This window comes from Prinia subflava, chromosome 2, assembly GCF_021018805.1.
Source record: "Prinia subflava isolate CZ2003 ecotype Zambia chromosome 2, Cam_Psub_1.2, whole genome shotgun sequence".
Taxonomy (NCBI): Eukaryota; Metazoa; Chordata; class Aves; order Passeriformes; family Cisticolidae; genus Prinia; species Prinia subflava.
The window spans coordinates 84,421,498-84,447,190 of NC_086248.1; the positions used below are offsets into that span (position 1 = coordinate 84,421,498).

The window sequence follows — 25,693 nt, forward strand, 5'->3', positions numbered from 1 at the left end:
TCTTTATGCATGTTTGCTGATTTAATTTAATCTTCTGACTGTCATTCAAAATGTTCATCCCAATACGCCTTGTGATTTATGCAGTTTGATGCTTTTACATATTGAACAACTGATAATCAGCCTGCTTAAATCTCAGCTCTAACATTTTTACACTTAGCAAAACCAAAACACTGCAGCAAGCCTGCTGCCTGTATCTCCCCATCCAGGTAAAATCCGTTCTGCTTCACGAGAAGACAGGGACAGTATCCAGCTTTGGGAACACCACTGCCTATGGCAGCTTGCCCTTGCAACAGAACCTCTCTGTGAGGCTGCCCTGTCTGTCATCATTATCTAAAGGGAAACACAGACTGAAGTGATCTCTCCTCAGCCCAAAATAAGGGCTTGCAGAAAAAATGCAGAGGACGAAGACGGCGATTCTCTGTTTCCATCCAACAAAAAAGCAATAAAGCAAGAGATATTCAGACTTTCAGATAACTTTCTCAAGATCTGATAGGGCTGCCTCCTATGCTGGAATGATGGTTTGCTCTACTTCCTCCTGTTCCTCTATGCCTTTTCATTACAGCATAATTCCAGATCTTTCAGGTTTTTCTTCCTTGCTCTCTCCATCTCACATGCTTCCCTTCAGGGTCCCCTCAACACCCACACAACCCCAGCGAGTCACCTAGACTGACTGCTTCCATGCAGGTTTCTCCTGCTGGGGGCTGTCTCGTCTACATTCTCTGGAGCAGAGACTGTCACCACTCTGAGCCATACAAAGCCCAGCAGAAAGAGTCTTGTTTTGTTCAGTCCTCTGGCACTAATGTAATAAGCATGATTAGTAAGTATCTGTCTACAGGCATCTACAGGAATGCCAGGACTGTATGAGAACAAGAACAGGTTCAGCTTTTGGAACACTGAAAATGTAGTTATATCCATGAAATTTCTACCCACCAAAGACCACGAAACACATGGAATGCTTAGTAGGAAACAGCAATCTGACTTACTTTGCTCTCTTGGCCATTTCATTGCCATCCCATCGGGGGCTGTATGGGTAATTCTTCTGGGCCTGGGAGTACAGCTGGCCACTGTTAGTGAAGTGGTAGACGGACTGAAATGTTAGGGTTGGTTGGTCTCGAGGAAAGTACAGGGGCAGGTCAACTGCAATTCAAAAAGAAAAAAAGAGTTATTAAAAATACCAGTGTATTTTTTCCTTTTTTTTTTCTTATTGGGAGTATATCAGACCATTCTATTGGTTTAAAGGTGTCAGAAAAGGAGAAACTGATGGTTAGTTCTAAACCACTCTTCTGCATTTCTTATAAGTAATGATTCCAACCTATTGCTGTATGGGACACTTTGCTTTGCCAAAACACTTCTGTAAAGTACATGATTTTAGCTTGTGTACTGCTATGTTAATCATAAAATCTCCACCAGGATTATTTAGTTATTAAAAAAAATTACTTTATTTATAGGGAAATCTTCCCTTTCAAAAACCCACAAAATACAGTGTTATGCTTTCCATTTAAAAACTTAATTTATCTTTATCTGCTTTAATAAATATATTTCAGTGTCCTCATGGACATCAAAAGTATCATCATCCTCATTTTACAGCTGTCTGTGTCCTAAAGTGGTCAAATGATTTGATATGGAATGTAGAAAGATTCAGTCATATGAGCTGGAAAAGATTTCAACTTGCTGTCATCTGCCAGACAAGAAAACACCCACAAAACTAAAAACACACTGCAAAGTCATTAATACCCAAAATATCCCACTAAAAATAAAAATCAGAACCTCTTAGTTCCCTTTGCTTATCACTGTCTCATGATCAGCTAGGTCCGGTGAACAATAAAATAAGTCTACAACAGTTTGAAACTGTGTATGTTTTCATAGTCAGAATTAGTTTTTAACTTTTTCATTGTTAGAATTATAGTTTGTATTATTTTTTGGTCTACTTCTTATTTCAGGAGCCTTCAGGAATCTGTAGTTATAAACTGAGTTATGACAACAGACTTGAATGAATAATATGACATGTCTAACACCCAAATTAACAGAAGAATGTTAATTTCTTTTAAAGCTGTAGGCTTCATTTATAAAGCACCTAAACCCGTACTTTTTGCTATCCTCTAAATCACAGTTTTTAAATTCTGTACAGTGAAAGAACAATGCAATGGAATTGTATTTTAAATAATTCCAGAGATTCCAGCATTTCCTATGAAAACTCTGCTAACAGACTGAGGAATCTGTAAAACAGGTTTTATTTTCCAAATTCGTATCACCCTGCTAGTTCCTTCATTTCTCAGTTCATCTAATCCCATCTAAATACTCAATCCCACGAAATGAAATGTGCTATTCCCAAACTCCAGCACATCCTCCCGCGGAGGACAGCGCAGCGCCCGCTCGGTTCATGACCCAGCGCCGGAGCCACACGTGACAGCCCCAGAGCCCGGGTGAGTCAGCCCACACAGCAGCTTCCAGCACATAGTTAAGTGCTAATGACATGGGCAGAGTTCTGCTAATTTGAGGGCAGATCACTGCTTTAACAAAGGTTAGATTCAAAGATTGCTCTGTTGAATTCCTCTTTATAATGTGATTGCTAAATAACAACCCTGAAAAACGTTGGTGTAACCTGGCCATTTATCAGCAAGCCAGCTGTCTCCTCCCCTCACAAATGGTGTGCACGCCTCGGTCTCTGAAGGACTCCACCATGGAAAAGGGTAAAGAAACAAGAAGACTGATTCTCTATCTTAATCTTATAAATATACTACTTCAGCTCTGAGCGCTTAAACTGTTTCTCTAGCAGATCTTTTTCATTCTTAAGTACCAACTCCTTAAGAGAAACGAAGTCTGTGTACTTTTGTATTTTATCACCGAGTGAGAGGAATAACAAACTTTATCAAAGCATTCAAGTAATAGTTTTGTCCTTGTACTCGACTTTTTAGTTGAGAATTTCTAACTTCCATTAACTTTCCCTTCAAAACTGCCATCTACATAACACATAAAAGCAGCAACAGTTTTTTTCCCTGTTACCTAAAACTAAAGGTGGGCTCTCAGAACAAAGTACCTAGCACTAAAAATGCTGTTTAAAATGGATAATCAAAGCAGTGCTCTCAACTACAGTGACACCTGCATTTGTTATGAGAAGGTACCACCAAAATATATTCCATTAACCAAAATCTGTATAGGAATTTTCAGGAATTACTCACATTATAAACCGATCACATAAATCAGATAATCAAGCCAGATTCAAAATTGTGCATCCCACATCTGCACAACAGCAGTATTACCCTGAAGTAGAGTTTTCAAAAAATTAAACTGCCTTTGATTTATAATAATACCCTTCATCTGAAATTGCCAAACTTCCAGTTTTCTAACCCAAGTGTTTCCTTAATACAAGGTGTGGATGAGTCCAGACCAAGTCAAAAGACCTGTCCCTAATTCTGGAACACAACCACACCTAAAAGGCCTGTAAACAGGAAATAGCCTTGAGTTTCAAGTGTTATACATATCTCAAGGTAGCCAGCTATTATTTCAGCAGTACCAAAGGAAGGCAAGAACTTGCTTCCGTTCCAGTGATGACTGTGCATTGACACTGTTAGTGCACAGAACGAAAAAATAAGCAAATACCACTGGTAATTAATCCTGGCAAGGTGTGTTGGACATGAAAGGTCAAATTCTGCTCATAATCACACACAGCTTGCTAACGAAAATTTTTCTTTTTACCTGGTCATGTGTAGGCAGTCTGACTCTCAGTCTCTACATTAATACAAAATCAGGTCTGCCTTCATGCAATATCGAAGGTGACTAAGGTGTTACAGTAATTACATGCAAGACAACATTCACACTTTGCCATGAAAAATGCATCATAGTTAAACCCAACACATCAGTTTTGTAAATTAGCACCTGAACTAGGCAAACTGTTAAAAGCCTGTGTTGGTTCAGCATGCTAGTTACCTAAGAACTACAAAAACGTATTCACGTTGAATACAAGTACTATTTCCAAATAACAGCTGACTCACAAAGTACCCTGGTGATATGTCTGCAGAAAATAAGCAGATGACTCATGTCTGTAAATTCCTGAAAGTACCAATAGACCCCTTGCTTAGTCATCTTTTGCTTGGATGCTGGGTTCACGAGCTCTGTAAACTATAATGAGAGATCTAGCTCTTAGTAGGACTCTCTCTCCCTTTTTTCCTCTCTTCTAAACAGTGCAAATTATCTCCCTAAAAATAACTTCATCTGCGTAAGTGAGTCACTTCAACTAGCAAGCTTATACAAGTCATGCAGTTAAGCAGTAATATTTGGTTATGAAGGCAAAAATGCTGCTGTCAAACTCAAGATTCAAAATGAAAATTATGTCAGAGGAAGTCCCATTTACCCCTTCTCTCGCAGAAATAGAAACATTTCCTTTGGAAAATTTAAACAATTAGCTCATTCAGGAAAGTAAAGCTTTCTAATTTAGTTCCATGCTCAAAGTAATTTAAATCTGATGACTTCTTACTTTGGCTCTCCTAAGCATCACACTGTTAATGTAAGAGGAACTCAAAGAAGCAGACTGGAGAAAGAATCTAGTAAAACACTGCTTTCTCCTACATTACAATTTACAGATCATTTTTTAGACAGCCATAGTGTGGGGAAAATCATGTCTTTATGCAAGCTCTGCATGAGCAGAACTTGGAGGGCTGTTTATGGGTAATTAAGCATTGAGTAAATTCTTCACTGATTGAACCCTAATTTTCCCACACAGTTCATAAGAAAGCAAAAGAAAAAGGACTTGCTTGTTGAGAATGAGTCATGTTGTAAAGAAACTTAATTACAGTTTATAAATAGTTGAAGTTGCTCTCTTTTTGAAACATAAGAAACTAGCTAGAAGTAACACACAAATTTGCTTCTCCTGACTTAGTATTTAATGCGTACATATATTCAAAACATAGTTATCTTAAAGCCAAAATCTTGGTTTATTAATAACTAATGAACTGTGCAATGCATCTGTAAGGTTGAATTGTTCATTTTTTTTAAAAAACCAGCAATCTGCAGCCAGGAACAGGTTACCTAGTTTGTTAAGCTTATGTCAACAACTACTGAGTTGATTTTGACTATCCTATTAACTTTAAAATAGTATCTTTAGCATCTAATTTTACAACTCGTTCAACAGGATATGAAATGCGGAAGGAATGTCTCAGAAAAAGCATGTACCAGTGCTGCTAGAGGTTTTCTGAAGGAAAAATGCTCAGAAGAAAAGGGCAGGTTTACCATAGTGCCCTCTTTCCACCTTTAAGCACTGGAGAAAAGAGATGGGAAAACAAAACCGTGCTTGAAATGCATGGTGACCATTAATATATTTCAAAGCACTTAGACAGTAACATTTAAAAAATTTTCCACATACTCTTCCTCTGTTCTAGGGAAAAGGTTTATTTATCCTTAGTATGGCACTGGATAAATCTAGGTATTTGTTTTCATCAAAGCCAACATTTACTCACTGGATTTATAATTTTAATCCTTGGATGCTGCCATACTGGTTATCTTACTAACCTTTGGGATGCTTGACACTGCAGCAGTTAATTGCACCTGAAATTTGTTTTGCACTCAGGAACACTGGGTGATCTGGATATTTTATTGTTGAGATTTCTGCTTTGACAAGATTTCATGGCCTGCACAACCTTAGTTCAATTCCTACTTGCTTTATAGAGCAGCCTTCAAACAAGAAGATAACACAGTAGTCCCCGTTCTAAATGGTCCTAGGCTGCACAGAGCTGGCCAAAGGAGACACTGTTCTGGCTTCTCCCATCTGACAGACCCTCTCCCTCTGCATTTACTTGCTGCACAACACTGAAGTCTTGCTCCAATTAAATGTGTTCATTTCTGCATGAGCTTTTCAATGTGATGATTCTAATCATCATAAGAATGATGTTAGCTACATAAAATATTTTAAAAATGGTTGCACAGCCCATTTGTGAGTTGAGAGGTTCTTTAGGGATCCCAGATCAGGAATGAAAGAACAAGGATAGAACAGTCATTCTGCTTACTGATGCCAAATGCCAGCCTGTGGGATGCAATTCTTCTGAGACTGACTAGTAGATAATACTTTACACAGTCAAACACAAGTCCTTCCAATGCTGACTGCCACAGTATATACTTCAAAATCAATGATTACTGGACATGTGAGAGGTTTCGTTTGAATTGCTTCACCAGAAAACCAAGAAGGATATGCCAAACTCAAAGCTCCAGAGAACACCGAATAATCTTAGCCTGATACTAGCTGTTCTCTTCCCAAAATTCCCTGACTCACTCCTTACTTATCATCCAGCTTTGGCGAGAGACTGCCTCTGCACTCAAGTACTTCTGATGAAGTAAGTAATGGAAACAGGAAACACATATTCCAGGCTCCAGAACTGCATTTCTGTCTCTTATTAGTACATATTCATCATCTTTCTGGCTGTTCTTTTTTTGGTTCACTGAATTTCACATTCTCCTTGCCTTACTTGCAGTTGAGCTCACACTGCCGGGAAAAACCAAATCCAAAAAGTGGATTTGAATGCACGGCCTCAAACTGAAAAGTTCCTTGAATTCAGAGCTCTGCAGTTTTCTTGTGCTGATGTGGATGAGACCCACATAAATTTACAGTGCAACTCAATGGCAATACATATATCATATTACGCAGTACCACTTACACATCTCTCAAGCCCTATTTTAAAAGAAGATTTCTACCAGATTTTTTGACATGACTTCTATGAAAAGGTTGATTCAGACAGCCTGTACAATGGGTGAAAAATCTTTACCTAGCTTCAAGGAAAAAGAGCTTTCTTCAGCTTTTACGGAAAATTTCCAGTGCAGACGGCCTTTTGGGAATCATATTGATCATGGTTCCTATGGAGAAACCTGAACAGATTTAGCCACAAGCATTTTGAGGGCTGTAGCATCTAACACAAAGCTCCTCAGGGCAGGATTTCAGGCTACTTTGCCTAGTGAAGCTTTCCTGGACTCGTGTGTGCCGAAGGCCTTTGGCCTACATTCTACTGGCAAAAAATGAAAGGGAGAACTTGGCTTAAAATACACGAGGAATTACTGAATGCCACAGCTATCCTGCTTTGGTGTGTGATGATTTATTCTTGCAGGAATGAGAAAGCAAGGATGACAAATAACATATCAATGGCATTAATGTGGGACTTCAACAGAGCGCAGTCACGGGAATTTGAATTTGTTAAATATTATTAGGGCTGACATCCCTTCTAGAGAAAAACAAGTTCTTTGCAGGAAGATGCTATTTTGAAATCAACATTTGAAAATTTCAAATCTGAAAGGAAAAGCTCTTTATGGAATTTTAGCTGAGACACTTAAGGCATTCTGGGTGTGTTGGTAATCACAGCTGGTTTTGAAATAATTAGGTCTGCCCTTGCTACGGGAAATATCCACCCCATTGGCAAAGTCAACACTTGTATAGTAAATGAGTAGGATGACTTCTGTACAAAATACTTCCAAATAAATACTATAGACATACAAGTAAATACTCAAAAAAACCCCCAAAACTATTTTTACCAGAATATACAATACTAAACAATAAAAGACAAACCACTGTAGGCAAAATGGAAACAATGAATTGTGATGGATTAAATTATTCCGACACATTACAGAGTAGATTTGTTTAATTAGCTTTCTTTGTTTTGCTTTATTAGTTGGTTTTGTCTGTTTAGGTTTCTTTAAATATAATGTAACCCATTTTTATTTGAGGAGGATGGTATGACATTTCTGTATCCACCTTGTGGTTCTCCTTCCACTGAGAGTGGGAGCTATAATACAATCTAGGTACCAGTGGCAACTAAATTTATGATTACAATTGGTTTGATTTTTTCCAACATAGGCATTATTATATGGTTGTAAAAATATCTCATGTCTTTATTATACCCTGTAATTCTTTTTAAGAATTCCATCCTTTATACAAACCAGCATTTTTCAAAAATGTGATAAAAATATTTTGAATGACTGAAGTTACAGTCATGTGCTGCAGACAGAGTATCTAACTATTGGTTTAATTTTACAGAGGAACTAAGTAACACATCAAATCAAGATATTCTTCAAGCAGTTTCCAGCTATGTGGTGCAAGACTATGCTAAAGAGCTATAACTTATTCTGAAAATAGTTTTATAACATCTTCTTGCTTTTGAGTGTCATTGCCCATCCCACCTATGTCATACTCTTATTGGACTTCTACAGCAAGACTGGACTACCTCCTAAAAGTATCCTGTGGAATATCTCCCAATCCTGTACTGACCCCAAAGAAATGGCAGAATGGCCTTACAGGTCTTTTCCTTCTCTAATTTCTGTAATCATATTTATCTTAATTAAGAAAAAGGCTTCTTATTACCAGCTTCAGCTACTTACTTTTGTTTTATTTTTACTTCAAATTCTGAAAGATCTTCATTCCCTCCTCCTTCCGTTTTTATTTCCTTTTATTGTTTCTGCTGTTACAGTTTCTATAGTAACTTCTCGAAGTGCTGATGAGATTGATGTGACTAAAAGCTGTCTCTTCTCCATCTGAATTGTTTGAAGCTTGAAACTTAAATACAGTTGCAGTTATTATATGTGTAAAAAGCAAGCCATGCCCTTTCTTGGCATAGGCTGGTGATTGCTGCAAAAAATACTCCTCTGCTTTCTGAGCAGAGATACACTGCTAATCGCTGAGAAGTTTTACGTTACTTTCCAACTGGACAGGAAGACTTCTAAACCATGTTTTTACCTGAAAAGCAGAAGTCCAAAACCATTGTCTTCTCTCATCAACTTTTTATTAATATTACGAAGCTTGCAAATAAGTTGTTTTTTCTGTTTTAAATGCTGCCTGGGATTTGAAAGGAAACTGTTTTACTTCATTCTCACCTGTGGTCAGTGTGACATTATTGTGCAGGTCGAGAGGACCCTCTGCTGCCCCACCTGCTATCCTGTTCTTTCAGCCTTTGCTTCTTGCAGGCTTGCAGCTTTCAAAACCCAACCCAGTGTGATCCCATCTGGCCCAACTAGCCAACTACAGCACTTCAGGGATTTTTAACTGAGGTACAGGCCCATTGCATCTTTCCACTCCTGAACATCACAATCACCACTTTTACTCTTCAAGCCACCTTACACAGGTCTAAAAGCTTATCCTTCTCTTGCTTTTTAATGACCTGAAGAACTACTTTATAGAATATATTCTTTTATGACACACTTTCTAGACCACCAGCCATTTTTGGTGCTTTTTTGTGAATCACCATTTGAGGATGATGTAAGACAAACATCAGGATCACACCCCTAAGCTTCAGGGAGTGGACTTCAGGCTGTTCAGGGATCTTACTCCTCCCATGGAAGACTCCTATGAGATAATGGTCCTGGTGAGAAGATGGGTCCATGATGACCTCCTCCAAGCTCAAGAACAGTCTATCCCAGTGAGCAGAAAGGCAAACACTAGCAGCAGGAGGCCTACATGGATGAGCAAGGAACTCCTGATAAAACTCAAACAGAAAAAGGAATCACAGGAAATGTGGACACTCCCTGAGCATGCACAGACAGGACTGGGAATGTCAAAGCTGACCTAGAATTGAATCTAGGTGAGTTAAGGACAACAAGATGGGCTGCTACAGGAACAGCAAGAGGATGACTAGGAAAAGATAGGACTGCTGCTAAATGGGGTAGGGGGACTGCTGACAAAGGAGGCAGAAAAGCAGCTTAAGCACTTCCTCCTTCCCCCATTTTGACATTTATGCATCTTTGTGACCAGTTCAATCTCTAAACCAAGGTGTATTCCTTTCTAGTCCAAAATGAATTATATTTATCTATTTCATAAAAGGTATTCAGCAGTTAGCTGTGTGCTATTGTTATGTCACATATGGATTCTTAGAAAAAAATTATTTTGGTGAAAAAGTAATTGTCATTGCATAGAAGGAGGAAAGAGAGGGAAGAATGATTCAGAAAATGTTTCTTATCTTGATGCAACTCTTATTTCTAGAAATTTCATATCTCTAATAATCCTGTGGTGTTGTGTATCATCCTGTTTCTTTTCTGAAAGCACTGCCTGGTATTGAACCTTGTACTCATCCTTGAAACCCCTGCTCATCAAGTCCTTTCTGGACTGAAAACAAGATATTTTCTTTCTACTTGCTACTATGAGCAATTTTGAACTTGCTGTATTTCACACCTTTAAAGCAGTTCTCGTCTTAGAGAAAAACTACCTGTGAGTTACCAAAACATGTAGACATGAACCAGACATGGAGTAAGAAGAATAAGCACCACAACCTGTACTCAAGACCTGCCCCAGGTCAATTACTTTTTGTGACCTAATTATTTCTTTTCAGAAACTGAGTGGATAAAATAGGATTATATCCTTTTTCCATGTCAGCTACCTTTTCTGAGAATTTTAGTTATCTGCCATATACTGGGGCACATAGTTGTTATACTCTCTCTCTCTCTCTCTCTCTCTCTCTCCCTATATATATATATCAAAATAAGAAAAATCAACAGTTCACTTTTCTGAAAAGTGTAATTTTGTAAGAAGTTATTACAAAATCTTTCAGTCCATTTGTTAAAGTGCTTGTAGTTGCTGGAAGAATGTCAATTAATGTCTGCAGCAATATACTACAGTTTTAAAAGTGTGGCAAATACATGTGTTTTTCAGAAATTAAAAAAGTAATATCCACAGCAAAATGACATTTTAAAATACCTTGCCAGGCCACCCATATCAGGTCACCTGTAAGATTCTTATAAAGCTTCATTAGTATCACAACTGTTGTTTCCTGTTTGTTGCTGTCCATACCAAGTTTTATGAGCTGTCTGCTGTCCATTCTCCCCTTTTCTGCAGTTACAACTAGAAACCTACATCTAGCTTATACTGAGTGACATGAAAACAAAATGAGCCTAGATGAAGTGAAAAAGAGGAAAAGAAAACCACTTTTCAGTTTTACTTGCATCCATTATGAATACCTATATTAAAAAAAATCTCATTTGGCTCACATACAAGTAAATAGCCAAGGTGCAATCAACGGAACAGAATGTTTCAAGTACTTTTAATGTCAAAAATAAAATTGCCAGCTTTCAATAAAAATTTCAAACTCAATCTACTTGGCATTATCCCTTAGAAATGAAGGAGAAAAATACACCATGGAGAAAAATGATCAGCAAAAGACTCATTAATTTTCCAAATGCTACAATTCAGTCCTGTGATTAGCCACTGTCTAAGCCCAGGCCTAGTTTAGTGCAGAACTGTGTGCCTGTGACTCAGGCTACTTTTCCATCACACTGCCTGACCCACAGCACTGCAGTGTACCTGCAGTTTTCACTGACTTTGGTAAGCAAGACACACTTCACTACACAGGAGATGTCCCAGAGAATGCTTTGCTTTGAGTGACTGGAACAAGGTACAAAGTTTTGAAGAAACCCTGTCAGTTCAGGGTATATTTTGCTGTAGGCAGAACATGCTTTCAGAACTCGCAAGACCAGATTCAAAGAAATACATGGAACCAACTAAAAGTACTGAGTCAGAGGAGAAGAGTGCCAAAAGAAAGACACTTCTATGCTTATTCCCAACCTAAGATCCAATTTTGATTTTCTCTAGTCACTTTTACATCACTGGGGCTTTGTTAATGTACAGTTTCTCATTTAAGAATGAAATGACAGCCTTATACAATATTTACAGATTGTTTTGATCAGCACTGAACTTCTCATTCCAGACTCCTGAAACATTTATTTTGTTATGCTTGGCATTTCTACTGAACTATCCTGCTTTCCTGACAGAACCAGATACCACTTTTTATTCACATGGTCATGTTCTCTTTTTACCTTCTTTAGTTTTCAGAGTAAATTCCCATTTTCATTTAAGGAACAATGTTAAGAATGAAATAGCAGCACTACATAAGAAAGTTAAAACACCTCATTAGATAAAAGCTCACAGAAACAATCTAATGTAAATATTCCACTCAATACCTGCCTATTTTTCTTAGGACATGGCTCAGGCAGACAAGGGTTTTTTCCCACAACTTTACTTGAAAAAACTGACAAACGTGTGCAGATGGCAATATCCAAACAAGAAAAAGCTGGTCTTGGTAACATCCACCAGAACCCCCTGAATCCAGAAGCAGGTGTCCACCCAAAGCCTGACACTCATAGGTATAGTCTCCCCTTAGCCAATTAATGCTTTAGGTCCTTGCTTGCTTCTCTCTTCTGTTAGAAACCTTTCTTGTTGCTGGGATGCTGCCTGATCCTGATCTATCCTCTAATGGAGACAACCACCTAACTGCACAGACAAGTTAAAGGGTGGACAAAAAGCCTCTTAAGTTGGCATCTCCATAGCAACAATGTTCACTAATTAAACTTGAGCTTTTATACGACCAGCACTTTGGAACTCCTGGGTCAGTGGCATTACCCACACAGAAGCTGAAATCCCTTACAGTCAGCCAACGTCACTTCCAGCAAATGTTCCCAACCAACTTCACTTTGATTGAGATCCCAACAGACTGGAAATACAAATTCTGACAGCCTTCAACATTCTCCACCACCTAAAATATTGTTCAGTGAAACAAACCCTTTGTAGTTTAATGTTTCTCCTTTTCAAGACATCTTAAACAACCACTAACACAAGAACTGTTTCATTTGCTACTGCAAACTGGTCCAGCTTCTGTCCATCACCTTAGTGCCGATGACCTAAAAATCTTGCAGGATAAAAACTGATCTTTGAAAAGCCCAAATACAGGTTGATTCAGAGTTCTACTGTTGTGTTTACAACAATAATGCTACTTAATTCTTAATTATGCACAGATAATGTAACTTGTGTTTTTATCTAATATTGACTGGTTACTGCATCAATGGCCAGACCTAAAGGTCTTTTCCAACCTAAATGATGCTATAATTTATATATGGTATAAATACATAAACTGTATACATGAACAAGAATACAAGGAAATATTTGTCTCCAAAAACTATCATAGCTGATTTATAAACAAGACGAGAAAGTCCATTGAAAAGCGAGCAGTCCATTGAAGTTTACTTACAAAGCTTCATACTGGGACATACTCATAAACAGTATCACTATCAAAAGCAGTAGGCCTGATTAACGATTTCCTTTCCCATGTGGATGCATCAACTTCTCTAAATGTTTATTTCTTCTGTCTTATATTTGAAAGCACTTGATTAATTCTTAAAACTAAACCACTAAAGAAACAGTTCCTTTGACTAGTCTTTGATCTAATATAATAACTCCAGCAGCTTCATTAGTCTAATGATTAAGTTTGCAGCTAGGTAGCTCCTTGGTGTTTTAAGGTAGACTGGCTAGACTCTGCTCTTCATTCTGTAACTACAGCACCAGTCTTTCTGTTTTAGCATATGAAGTTGTCCTAAGGTTATTTGGCTTCAGCAATTCAGAACTGTTTTTCTGTTTCTTGCCTCTTTAACCCACTTTATTCAATAAAACTATTCTGAATAATTTCAACTTACTTCTAATGTTTTTTGCTTCCTAGTGTCCAAACAAGTTTGTAACTCTCAATGTAAACAGTTGCAAAACAATACCAAAGTTATTTCGGGAACTTCTGAATACATCTTCTAAAGGAAATACGACTCATGTTAGTGTTATAAATCACACCTAAATCTCAATCTCAAACCTAAAATTTTAACCAAAATTTAGATGCCAATAAAATTTACTATGGCTTCTTTCATTTGATTTGCCACAGTTCTTGCTCTATACTGACCTATTTAAGGTCCTCTGAATACTTTATATACATACCATAGTAAATATATAAAGCAGAACAGTTTTCACCTTATTGCTATCTCTCCCAGACATTTTATTAGGCGCTTGCTAAATATTCAACCATAATATACATAGTTATGTCAGTGGTTAGGAGATGAAAGCCTGCATTACTTCACTCAGGAAATGAAGTGCAGGTTTCGGTCCTTTCATTGCAATATCCTTCAGTGCATGGAGCAGAAATGCTTTTGCACTGAATTGTTCAACAAGTGAGTGATGCAATGGCTTACACAGCTAAGCCACTGTATGATTTCTAAGGCCACAGGGTTAATACATAGTGATAAACTATTCAGTTATAATTGTAGCTTTCATGCCAGTTTAATTTAATACCATGAATATTACACAGTTGAAGCCTGCTCTGTTATTTAGTAGAAATTTGAATTTTGATTCCCCTGAAATGTAAGTGATTCAACATGTATTAAGGTATATTATCTCACAGCACAAATCAAATCCACAGGAATTTTAACATTGATTAAATTAATCCAAATACAAAGGGGAATAAGAAAGGTAGGAAATCTTCAGGATGGCTGTACATAAAGTAGTGTCATCTTATAGAAGACAATTGTCCAGTGAGCAGTTCTCCACTGTAGATGAAATGTAAGTAAAGACTTCATGAGGATAATTTCAATTCTATTTTTCCCCCAACATAAACTATGATAACATGATGGAAGTGTTTTAATTTTAGGTTTGAGTTTTCTAAACTTCTTAAGATCATGAATGTGTGGTAAAGGGAGTAGTGAGACCATTTTTTATGATACAACACAGGGTGAAGGACTTCTCTGAACAATGCCAATCCCAATTTCCTGCATTAAGAACTCTGGGACAAATTTCTATGATGTCATCAAGACAGCATGAGTTTTCCACATGATAAGGTAGCCCACAATAAAAAGTTATGTAATATGAAAGACCCCAAACACCAATGCTGCAGCTGCCCATGTTGCAATGTAGTAATTTTAGACATAAATAAGAAATACAACAATCAAATCTATAGAGTTACACAACTGAATTTCCCCAGATCAGAATATTTTTATATCTGTGAATTTCACCTAACCACAATGAAAAACAGAAATTGAAACTTAAGGTAGTATGTAAAAGGCAGTATCAAAGCCACATTTACTAATTTCCACATGGAGTAATTCCTATATATTTACATTAAAAATGTCTTTTTGATAATAATACAATCTTTAAAAATTTGAAATGACAGCAAACCTAGCTATGTTGTTAGGACAGTTTTGCCTACACAGTTTCAGTCTAGGAAGAAGCTTTGGATCCTAATGACAATATGCTGTTATTTCTTATGAGATATATTTTCTCTGCATAAAGTGTCTTTACAGTTGTTTTCAATGCATCAATTCCTGACAGTTACAGATGATTTTAGGTATTCCTGGGTTGACTATAATAACAGTCCTCATCACTAACTCTTTTGAAAATCCAAGTTACAACAGTGAACCTAATCTTGAGTCAAATTACCAGAAAACCTTCCCAAGACCCTTTTGGCATTCTGTAAAGCCAACATTTCACTATTGGTGTGCATCTTCTCCCCCTCTCTAGGTACAACTGAGATTTTGTGTTTTCTAAGTCACATCAAAAATAGATTAAGTAGTGGATAAAAATAGATAAAACTTTAAAATTGTTTCCTGTAATTGTACATTTTCCCTTTTGAACTTGTATCTTCAGAGGACAGACATTTATGCCTGAGGCAAAGTGTTACTCACTGTGAACAAGGAAGCAAAAATCTTTCCACATCAGCAACAGAGTAAGCTTTGTGAATCCTTCTGCATCATATTCCACCACACCACTATCAACAAAAAAAATCACCAAAAAATGAATACAATTTTTACCTTCAAATACTGGATGATGAATATGTAAATTTTGTAATACAGTATTTGTTATTTTTGTTAGGATTTGCTTTTTTTAATTAACAGTTACAATTTTTTAGTTAATTGTAAATTAGATTAAACTTTTAATCTTAGTAATTGTCTTAATTATGTTGTGGTATTGGAGGTTTTTACCCAAAGAGAGGCCATTTTCAGTTTAAAATACACTTTTGAATGAAGGAGACCTGCCATCACATCTGCAGTCCTAAATTGGTAAAATCTGTAGACATACAAATTCCCTGTACCTTTATCAAATTGAGCTTATTTTTAATTTCTGTAGCGAGTGAGAGGATAAAACTGAAAATAAGCAGGCTGAGAAGAGTTTAAATTTGAAAACTGGGAAGAGCATATATAAAAAATACAAAACATGAGATCATAACAAAAACATCCATATGGAATACTTGTTTGATAGATGGGTTAAAAGTTTCAACCATCAGAAGGTGGCATTCTCTAAGTTTGAAGCAATATCAGAACTCATGAACTATAGTGCAGATGTCACATAGTCATAGGCCCACATGGCCATTTCTGTAATACTGTTTTCTCAGAAGAAAAGGAAATGTCTTGATAAAGATTAAGCTTGCACTGACTGTCTATTCATATGACGAGTTGAAGTTAGTGTTTATCTATTTGTTGTTGTAATAAATTTGGATGCATGCTAGAAGCCACCTGTTTTCCTAACCTCACTTGAGAGACCTGAGATTTGAAGGGCTGTTGAAAATTCCTGTCATTGGCATCACCTCTTGGAAGCACAAGGGGGTCATCACGATTAGCTAAAGGCTTGGACTCAGGCCCAAGTCAGAATTTAGGCAAGAAACCAAAGTGCCAACCCCTCACTGCCACCCAGTAGCCCTGAGGGGTGAAGCTAATGTGAAGCTAATTGTGAAGCTAATGTGTCATCATGCCTGGCCACGCACCTTTCATCTGCAGGAATGCAACATGGCCCAAGAACCTCTTCTCTTGAGAGACAAAATATTGGTTGTAGGTGGGAACAGCTGGTTTCCCAGTCCTGCCTTTACTCTGAGCAGTGGTTTCTGGCTCTTGCAAGGCTTGGAACCACACCTGTTTCCCCCTTTTCTCACCTCAGTCACTGCCTATTAGTGTAAGACCCCTTAAGTAATTTATTTAGAAATGAACACATTTCTTCTGCACAAGGAAAATCCCTATGGTCCCTTTCCCATCATCACCTACTTTCTAGAAAAATCAGACTGGCCACTGGCACAGGAGTGAAATAATGCTGAAGTACCTTCCAGTATTGCTACAGAGAGACAATCTGTACACATCATTCTGTGCAAAATGACTAGATTACATCTCATCCAGTGGACAGCAGCCACACAACCACAAACCATATGCAGAAAATGAGTTTCCCCCACACTACAGAAAAATACGCGTCGGAAGAAAACTTACGTTCCAAAGTGACTCAGGAAAGCTGCGATGTACTCTCTTCTCTTATGGTATCCCTGAATAACATACTGTACCTTAAAAAAGAAAGAAAACAAATCCAGAGCTATAAAAAGATTAAACACCCAAAAGCCCAGTTTGTCATGTATTTCTTGTTAAGGAAGATTTATGTTTGACATGGTAGTAGTTCTGAATCCTACATTTAGCATGATTTCCCTAAAGAATCCTAAAATGCCTTTAAAACAAACTCTTGATCTTGCACACAGAGTATCTTGTAAAGAAATCCCTTCAATCACATCTCAGTGAAACTTAAGTCTTTCACAACAGATTGAAGCACTGCTTAACTGCACAAGACAAAGACTGAAAGAAAGAAATGCTCAGCCTTGCCTTACTGAAGTTTGAGTCTGTGACAAGCAAATCAGTTATCTGAACTGACAGTAGCCTAAGTGTCAAAATAACATTCTGGTTATAAAAGAGAAGAAAAAATTAAGTATCTTGCACAACTGATCTTGGGTGTTTTCTGAAGATGGCACCTCCAACAACATCTTCTGAACACTAAGCTCTTTCACTGGTTTCATGCTGACTCAGGGAGCCACCTACTCAGCTGCGAGCATCACTTTCTGAGGCATTCTGGGTTTTGAAAGACTTCCATCCTGGCACAGACAAAATCCAACAATGCTAAATTTGGAGACTTAAGGCAAAATTTGCCTCACACCATGTATGTTTCATTGTTGATTTGGATGGCATCACTTCGGAGAACAGTGTGAGCAGGGTTTGACCCATAACAAAAACAATGCATGTGTCACCAGGCTGCAAGGACATCTGGTTTACAACTGGTGACTTGGAAGTACTTTAGTATGGTTCTGGATGTGATTCCCTGTGCAAATTCCCTTTCCAGAACAAAAACTAGAACTTTTTCTCCCCCACTGAAAAGAACAGGAAGAGTATTTTCTTGGCTATGGCAATACTAGAATTCCTTGGCTGACAAACGCTTTCCTAAAATTAGTGAAAAAGTCCTGATACAACCATTGCTGAGAACTGTCTTGTATAACCTAAATTCTATTTATAAATTGAAACACTATATTTTATAAAACACTAAGATTATTTTGAAGGCTTTGTGTAGGATCTGAAATGTTATTTTGGGAAGAGGAAAAACATATGATAAGTTTGCTTAAGTGACTTTGTTTAAGAAAGGATAAAAACAGCCCGGTGTACTTGCAGATTTTAAAAACAGAAAGTAATTTTAACAGAAAACCACAACAAAAACAACTCTAATGATAGATTCCAACATAATTATGGAAACATATTTTGAAGAACTTTTTCTAAAAGATAAAATTATTTTCCTAATTTAGACAATTGAAGGTAAAAATAATATACAAATAGGAAGTCCGTAAAAGGTAAATTTCTAGATGTTGACCCCTAAGCTTTCTTCTGAAAATTATACTTAAATAATGGAGAAACTTTCAAAATATTATAACTGTTCTTTTTTGTTTAAACAGTAAGCTAACTGGAACACAACCTTTTCAGCAACCTTAAGTAGCTATTACTGGATAAACATCCAAAGAAGCTGCTGATTCAGTTCATGTGGAGGAAACGTCTGAGAAGAAAAATCATGCAAAGTACTCAAAACCTACAATAATGACTGGGGTACGAGAACTTGCAACTGGAACAATAATATGCAAACTACACATCTGTTATTTACTAAAAACTAGTATACTACAATGCAGTGTTGTGCAATGCAATAACATTTTATCCTAAATCATAACATGCTGCAGTAAGAAAAAATTTGCTCCCGGATCTGATCCCAAACTCACTTGTTTACCTATAAGTTATTCTATTCAATGTTGTGCTTAGGTGCTCAGGTCTTACCAAGAAGGTATTCTCTAAGTAGTTCAGCCTAAGTATGCCTTGCCTAGAATACCTGGCAGAATAATAACAATGTCTGTGGAAACGCAGTACAGTGCATAAGAGAAAGGAAAACTGATTGTCTACAGCAGCTTACCTTGTTGGTTAGCAGCTGGCATACTTGGGGTACGTAGTCGATGAGACAACCTCCACCAGGAAAGGCTGGGATGTGAAGGGCAGATGATCCTCCAAGTGCACTAGAAAAATAAGTTTATTTAAGAATACATCACATGTACAGTTCTTTGGATTTGAAAATTATTTCTGCACAGTCCTCTTCCCTGATTCTTGAAGTCAGACGGCCAAGAGGAAGTATATTTTATGCTGTGGTGATAATAAAAAGTATTGAGTGATACCATCTATAAAAACAGATTATACCATGACCCACTGTAAATTAACCACTTAAATCAAGAGTATCACTAATGCAAAACACTCTCTCAGGAAACAGCTTTTTCATTGTGAACAGTTCTGTTTCTTAGCCCTCATCAGTAAGATGTGGAGTACTGTAGTTCAGATATCTTGTTAGTGGGGGAGGAGGGAACCTGACGTCCTCAGCTATTCCAAAATGCACCTTCAGTTAAACCAGCTAAGAATAATCAAAATAATTAGGACTGAGGAGTCATAGATGGCAAGATGCAAATATCAGTCAAATAATCTACTGCAGTTTTGGACTTTCCAATAGAACACAGATGTTAACCTACTAAATCAAGGGGGCAATGGGTCAGAAAGATTATCAGGTACACGATGATGTAAGGAGGATGCTGAAAGCAATGGGTTTGCTCAGTCTTCAGAGAACACTGCAGAGGGGGGACACCAAGGAGGGAAATTGAAGACACATTGATGCCTTCAATTATCTAATGGAAAATTATAGAGTTGATGGAGTCAGAGGCTTCTCTGAAGTGGGGCTCAGTGGTGCTCTGTCCTCAGAGGTGCTCAAAGCTCAGCTGAACAAGGCCATGAGCTGGTCCTGCTCTGAAGAGTGGCTTGCCCAGGTAAGCTCCTTCTTGCCAATCTACATTGGTTTATGATTATATTCTATGATTCTATGATTTTGTTCATGCCCAGTAGGAAATGACAAAAACAAGGATATTAATTCTGTCCATGCACATACTGGATATCTGAATGGTAGGAATCCACAGAAAAAAGGTAACTTCAGAGATATATTTAGGCATCTTAACCATTTGCCTTTATCAAAGGACAAAAGACTGAAGCACACCTGCTATTACTCAGGATAATGGCTTCTTTGGTGTGGAAACATCTAACACTTATTTAAATCAGGCTGTATAAGGCAACAACTAGGTAAAGTCCATGCTACTTCCTTCTAGCAGTACTGACCTAAATCTTTCTTTATAGTTCCTTACCAAATCGAAATTTGCATTACACACTGTGGATTACATCATTCACTAACCATCCAGAACCACCTTGGACACCATTAAAAAGCTTCAAGAGCTAGGTTACTTTGTGTGGCCTCCTGTTCACATGCTCTTTCCATGACAAATTACACTGGCTAGGAAGAGAAGTTCTTCTCTGCAAAACAAGTCTCTTACCCTCCAACAGGATCTGGCCTCTTATTTTCCTCTGTACTTGATAAGAAACTTTGATAGGTATAAAGGTCTATAGTCATACATCCCTTTGAAGGAACAGAGCCTACATAAATAAAAAAAAAAATCCCAAACTCATAATGAGGTGTATGGAAATCTGCTACTCAGGCAAAACAGTCTGGGTTTAGCAGACTGTTCACCACATGGAACAGTTCTGCAGGTCTGGATTTTGCATATGTAACAATGAAAAAAAAAAAAAAAGCCCTGAGTACACCACAGCTACATAAAAAACAAACAAACTTTTCCAGCAGAAGTAAGACTTAAATGGGATTTCTTTTAAACAGAATTCTGTTTCCTTGCTGCTACCCCCCTTTCTAAAATTCACACAAGAATATAATTTTGCAAGTTGTGGATGGTTGAAAGCAGTGAAGTGTGATGATGAGATGATTAGAAAGTTGGAACATTTCTGAAACAGTATGTTTGTACAAAATTGCAAGTCTAGGGGGTCCATCGGTCTCTAACACTGGAGAACGGAAGACTTGAGCTCCTGGTATATTACAAGTGGGTTGTGAGCCTTACTTTAGGACCCTGACTTCCAGTTTATAAAACTCCTTAAATATTATGTAAATATATAAAAAATATATAAATAAATTGGATATAAAATATCCAATGAGTATCCAATCTCATACACAGAGCAGTATGGTATGTCCACACTGGTATGTCCACTTTGCATCCTGCCTTGTCTCATTTGACACCAAGTCCACATTCCCTTGCAGCATGGACACACCACTGAAGATGTTCAGATGACTGCAACAGGAATTACAGGCTTCTCTCTCAGTTACAATAGCAGGTATGAAATTAAGAGTCATCTCTAAGAGACAACACATGCAAAAAAAAGCTTTTGCTCCTCTATCATCAGCTTACAATATATCTTCCAGACTGAATTATTATGATTTGTAAGGGTTTACCATTTTACCTGTATCCATCTCTTGAAAGTAGCCATCCTGTAAAAATGTGTTGACTTAAATGGAAGTCCAGCCATTCTCAAATGAAAAACAGACTGCTAAAAGGTGTGGTTTCTGAGAAAGAGGTCCCTCCACAGAAAGAAGGCTGGAATTTCTAGTATAATTATCCTCTGAAAACAGAATAAAGCTGTACAGTATATAATTTATGTTCTGTAGAAATAATTATGGGTAGGGAAAATTAAGAGTGGACAGGCTTCTTTGTTCCCTCTACTGGTTCAGAGAATCTGCTTATTAAATATTTAATAAAATACTGCATTTGCACAGGACCTCACCTCTGACCATCTCAAAACTGTCTATAAACATTCAGCAATTAAGATTCTTCTGCCTTATTAAACTGATATTTACTTTTTATTTTTAAACATGTAAAGAAGCTATTGCTCAGTTTGCTTTGACTTTGCTGTACTATAATGTCTCTGTCATGTCAAAGGAACATATTTGCAGTACCTCACAACCCTGAGACCAGGCAAGAGGCCATAATAATTCATTTGACTTATAATAAACCTGCAACTGAAGAAACCAGAGACTTACACAATGCCAAAGAAGGACCTGTAAAGGGTGAAAAATGGAGACAATTAGGCAAAGGAATGTTGCCATGCACCTCAACCTAAGGTCGCTTTTTGCGGTACCTCACAGTCCAAGCAAAAGAAAAAGTGCCAAACAAAGTGCTGTACGAAGCCTTTTATAATGAAGGACATTCCATTTGGCAAAGTATTTCACCAGCACAAGCTAGAGATTGCTGCACGTCAAATCTGCTTTCCAGATAGTTGGGCCTCTTGGAGAATAGATCTTAAACACCTCTGTTTGCAATCAAGCTTTCCTTCTCAGTATCAGTGCTATACACCCCTTACAAAAAACCCCCAACATTCATTTTATCAAGACGACAAAAAATGTTAAACAAAAAGCATCAAGAGATATGATGAGAAAGCACAGAAAATTGCTCCCCTACAGCTGCCAGAGTAAGGCTAGTTTCAGTACAATCAATTGAATTGTGTTTGATTTTTATACTGTTTTTTCCAATAAACTGCTATTTTTTTAAGGCTAAAATTCTAACAGTCTGGTATTTTCTCTAATTTCAACAATTCACGAAACAACAGTCTTAGGGGATGCTATTTCATTTTGACTAGTACCAGATGAAGATTAAATACATGGTAGATCTACCTGTCTCAGAGATAAGGTTGTACAAACTGCTGGAACAAAGACCTGTTGGCCTCAGAATTTTATTTGCCTGCTCTTACTCTAAGCCTACTCAGCGCTACAAACCAACTTCACACATCTCATTTAAAGACAGAGCAGAGACTCCTTTGCAGCAAGGTCCTCTCCTCCTCTGGGTTTCCAGAGTCAGTCACAATTAAATTGTGTTTTGTGAGGAACTCACTACTGAATTCAGTAAGTGCAGCAGTCAGCCTGCATTGACAGAAGTTTTGTTTTGTGACATGCTGAAAGACAAGTTCAGAAAGCGTAGCTGGAGTATGTTTACATTTCTGCTGTTGACTGGTGCATTCCAAGTGATTTGCTCTGTCTCTCAATGGATCTATTTATTCAGGCCGACATACAAAATGCAAAATTCTTGCACATTTTTTGATAACTTATAATTCATTAAAATATTTTTCTCAAGAAATCATCCTCAAATAAATGGTTTAGCATTGATTCACAAGTTTAGAGAAGTGACTGTTTTTCTTCTTGAGTATTTACAGGTACAGAACCGGTTATTTGCCCTTCCTGAAAATCATCACTTCACTAGAAAAGAAGGGTACTTGCAAGTTTCAAGCTCAGAAGTCTGCGTGCTTTAGCAAGGCACACTTACAGGCATGTAGAGAGATGCTCTTACTCCTATTCCGACCCCCTCCCTACAACTCTTTGGCCTGCCTAGTTCCCCTAAACTCTTTAATTTACACTGCCTCTTCCCTGCAATTCATTTTTCATTCCTTCTTTCTCCAAAGAGAAAAAAAATGCAGGTTTCTCTAGATTGCTGGGAAACTTTTGAGCTAACTCTGAAAAATGAGGTTTATTTCAGACTACCCTCTACATCACAGTTAAAAGAGTGAAGTGCTAACACAGGTTATGCTACTACAGCTAAGGACCTGTTCACACATAATACAGTTTATGTTTTGTGCCCCCCCCTTTACCTGTTCCCATTCCCCATTTCCAAAAATTGCATAAGCTTTTCTGTGAAAAAAGTATCACAAAAAAGAGAACATCTAAAGAAAAGCTATGCACTTAAAAGGAGGTACCTTACCTCATAGCAGGGTATTTTTTTTAGGAAGAGTAGAAAATGTGTATTTGGGTAAGGAGGTCCAGAAGTGTAAGAATCATACTTATCCTGAATACAGTGCAATATAGCATCAAGCAGCTTCATACTAAAATAAAGTGGTATGTAATATTGACTGCACTCAACACCTCTAACTCCAATACATTCCTTCTGCAAAACACAAAGAAAATAGGGAAATGACAAGCTCAATGATTGTGAATGATGGAGTTATAGATTCCTCTAACTTTGAAAATGTAAACAATTTAAGAACTTGCCTCTGAGTGGAAAGACCTTTAATATGGGTTTAAAGTAATTACAAGCTTTTCTGTCAGTGTGGCCAGTGTTAGAGCACTGTCAAATCTATGTACTAATGATGGAAGGTAGACTTTAGACTTTATAGACTACAGCCCTTTATTTTACCAAGATACACCCTTTTAACTCTGTAATACCTGCTGTATTTTGAAACTGAAGCACACTGCAGACAGACATGAGCATTTAAAGGGTTTATTACTCATGATAGCTATATCCAAGAGTAGCCTCAAGCATAGGGAAAGAAATTCCCTTATTTTTGCTTTTTTTTCCTATTTTGAGAGGCATGTTAAGGGCTTTGATCTCCTTCCCTGTTCCCTTTCTCCTTTGTTGCTGAAGTAAATAGTTGACTTTTTTCTTTTGCAGTTTCATCACTTTAGTACATTACACCATTTGGCACGAGAGACACAAGGAACCCACATCAAATAAAAGCACGTGACCACAAAAGCTGCCTTACCAACCATGATCCCTGATTTGCTGTCAGTTTACCATTTTTCAGACTTGCCTGACTGTAACCAAATCCCTCCTATCACACAAACAACGTGGTGCTTGGCAGGAGCCTTTGGATAGTGGATCAGCAACACAAAGCTTGGCAGTAAAAGAACAGAATATTTGTACTGAAAAACTTGACGGTCTAGGTTTGAGACTATTTTCTTCCCTTTCTTGTAATAGTTCATTTAAAGCAAACATAATTAAGATATTGCTTGTCCACTCAAATCTATCACAATGGGGAAGCGTGTCCAAAAAAATATCCATTCTATTTTTAAAGAAACAATTTTTACTTAGAATTACCTCTACTACAATACTGGTAAAATAGATATGTATGTTTTCAGCTAAGAGATATAATCTGAGGCATCTTTATTATTGAATGTACTAAAAAAAAAATACAATCAGAAATAGACCTAGAGGGAAAACTATGCCAAATCTACTTATCTGAAGAAAGAATCCCAGTCAAAGTCAGACTCAGCATCTGGTCATTAGAGCTGAAAAGATGATACCATCATTTTTTCCTTGACCTACTAGCGGTTCAGAGTAAATACCTCTGAGCTTGCCCTGACAAGTGACTGGAAAAAAATATGAAATAATCACTGTAAAGAGCAAATACTAAAACCAGAATGTATTCCAGTTTCACCGAATGTGCAGAAAACTGCAAGTCAGACTCACTGAGCTTTATTTCAGCCTCTCTGCTGAGTCTGTATGTTCCAGCATGTTGTTTCAACCATTCTGCTTCTCTACTTGCCCACCTGTAATGTTCAGATGCTTACACTGAAGTATATGGAAGTTTAATAATTTTCATAGACTAGTACAGAAGCTGTGGGATGAAGTCATCTGTAATGCTAATAAATACTATGTTTGGGTTATTCAAACTTCTCTATTCTGCTGCAGGTAAAATGGTAAGAAAGAAGCAGTTGCCTATAATGTATTAGCCATTTTAGACAAAGTGGTTATAGCAAGGAGATTTACATTAATGTACAGATTCCAGGTAATAGCTGACTTTAATCTATCAGACTTAAATGCAAACCATAGCTAGAGTGATTCAATACTGAAAGATTTCTGGGGATAAGAGCTCTGTCCCTAGGATTCTGCTCCTCCTCAAAGAAAATAACTCAAGAAGCCTGAGACTAATAGATGGTTAACCCTATAATTACATTAGAATTTGTTTC

At 37.4% G+C, this 25,693-nt stretch overlaps 1 protein-coding gene across 2 annotated transcripts in view; it reads right to left on the bottom strand.

Annotated features, from left to right (window-relative positions):
- BABAM2 (BRISC and BRCA1 A complex member 2) overlaps positions 1-25,693 on the bottom strand; it is a 162,803-nt gene that overhangs the window by 20,559 nt on the left and 116,551 nt on the right. For both annotated transcript variants that reach the window (XM_063390839.1, XM_063390840.1), the window contains exons 8-11: positions 19,007-19,106; positions 17,011-17,081; positions 15,445-15,527; positions 984-1,137 (exon numbers count right to left, since the gene is read on the bottom strand). In XM_063390839.1, coding sequence (XP_063246909.1) covers positions 984-1,137; positions 15,445-15,527; positions 17,011-17,081; positions 19,007-19,106 — 408 coding nt within the window. The remainder of the gene's footprint in view (positions 1-983; positions 1,138-15,444; positions 15,528-17,010; positions 17,082-19,006; positions 19,107-25,693) is intronic.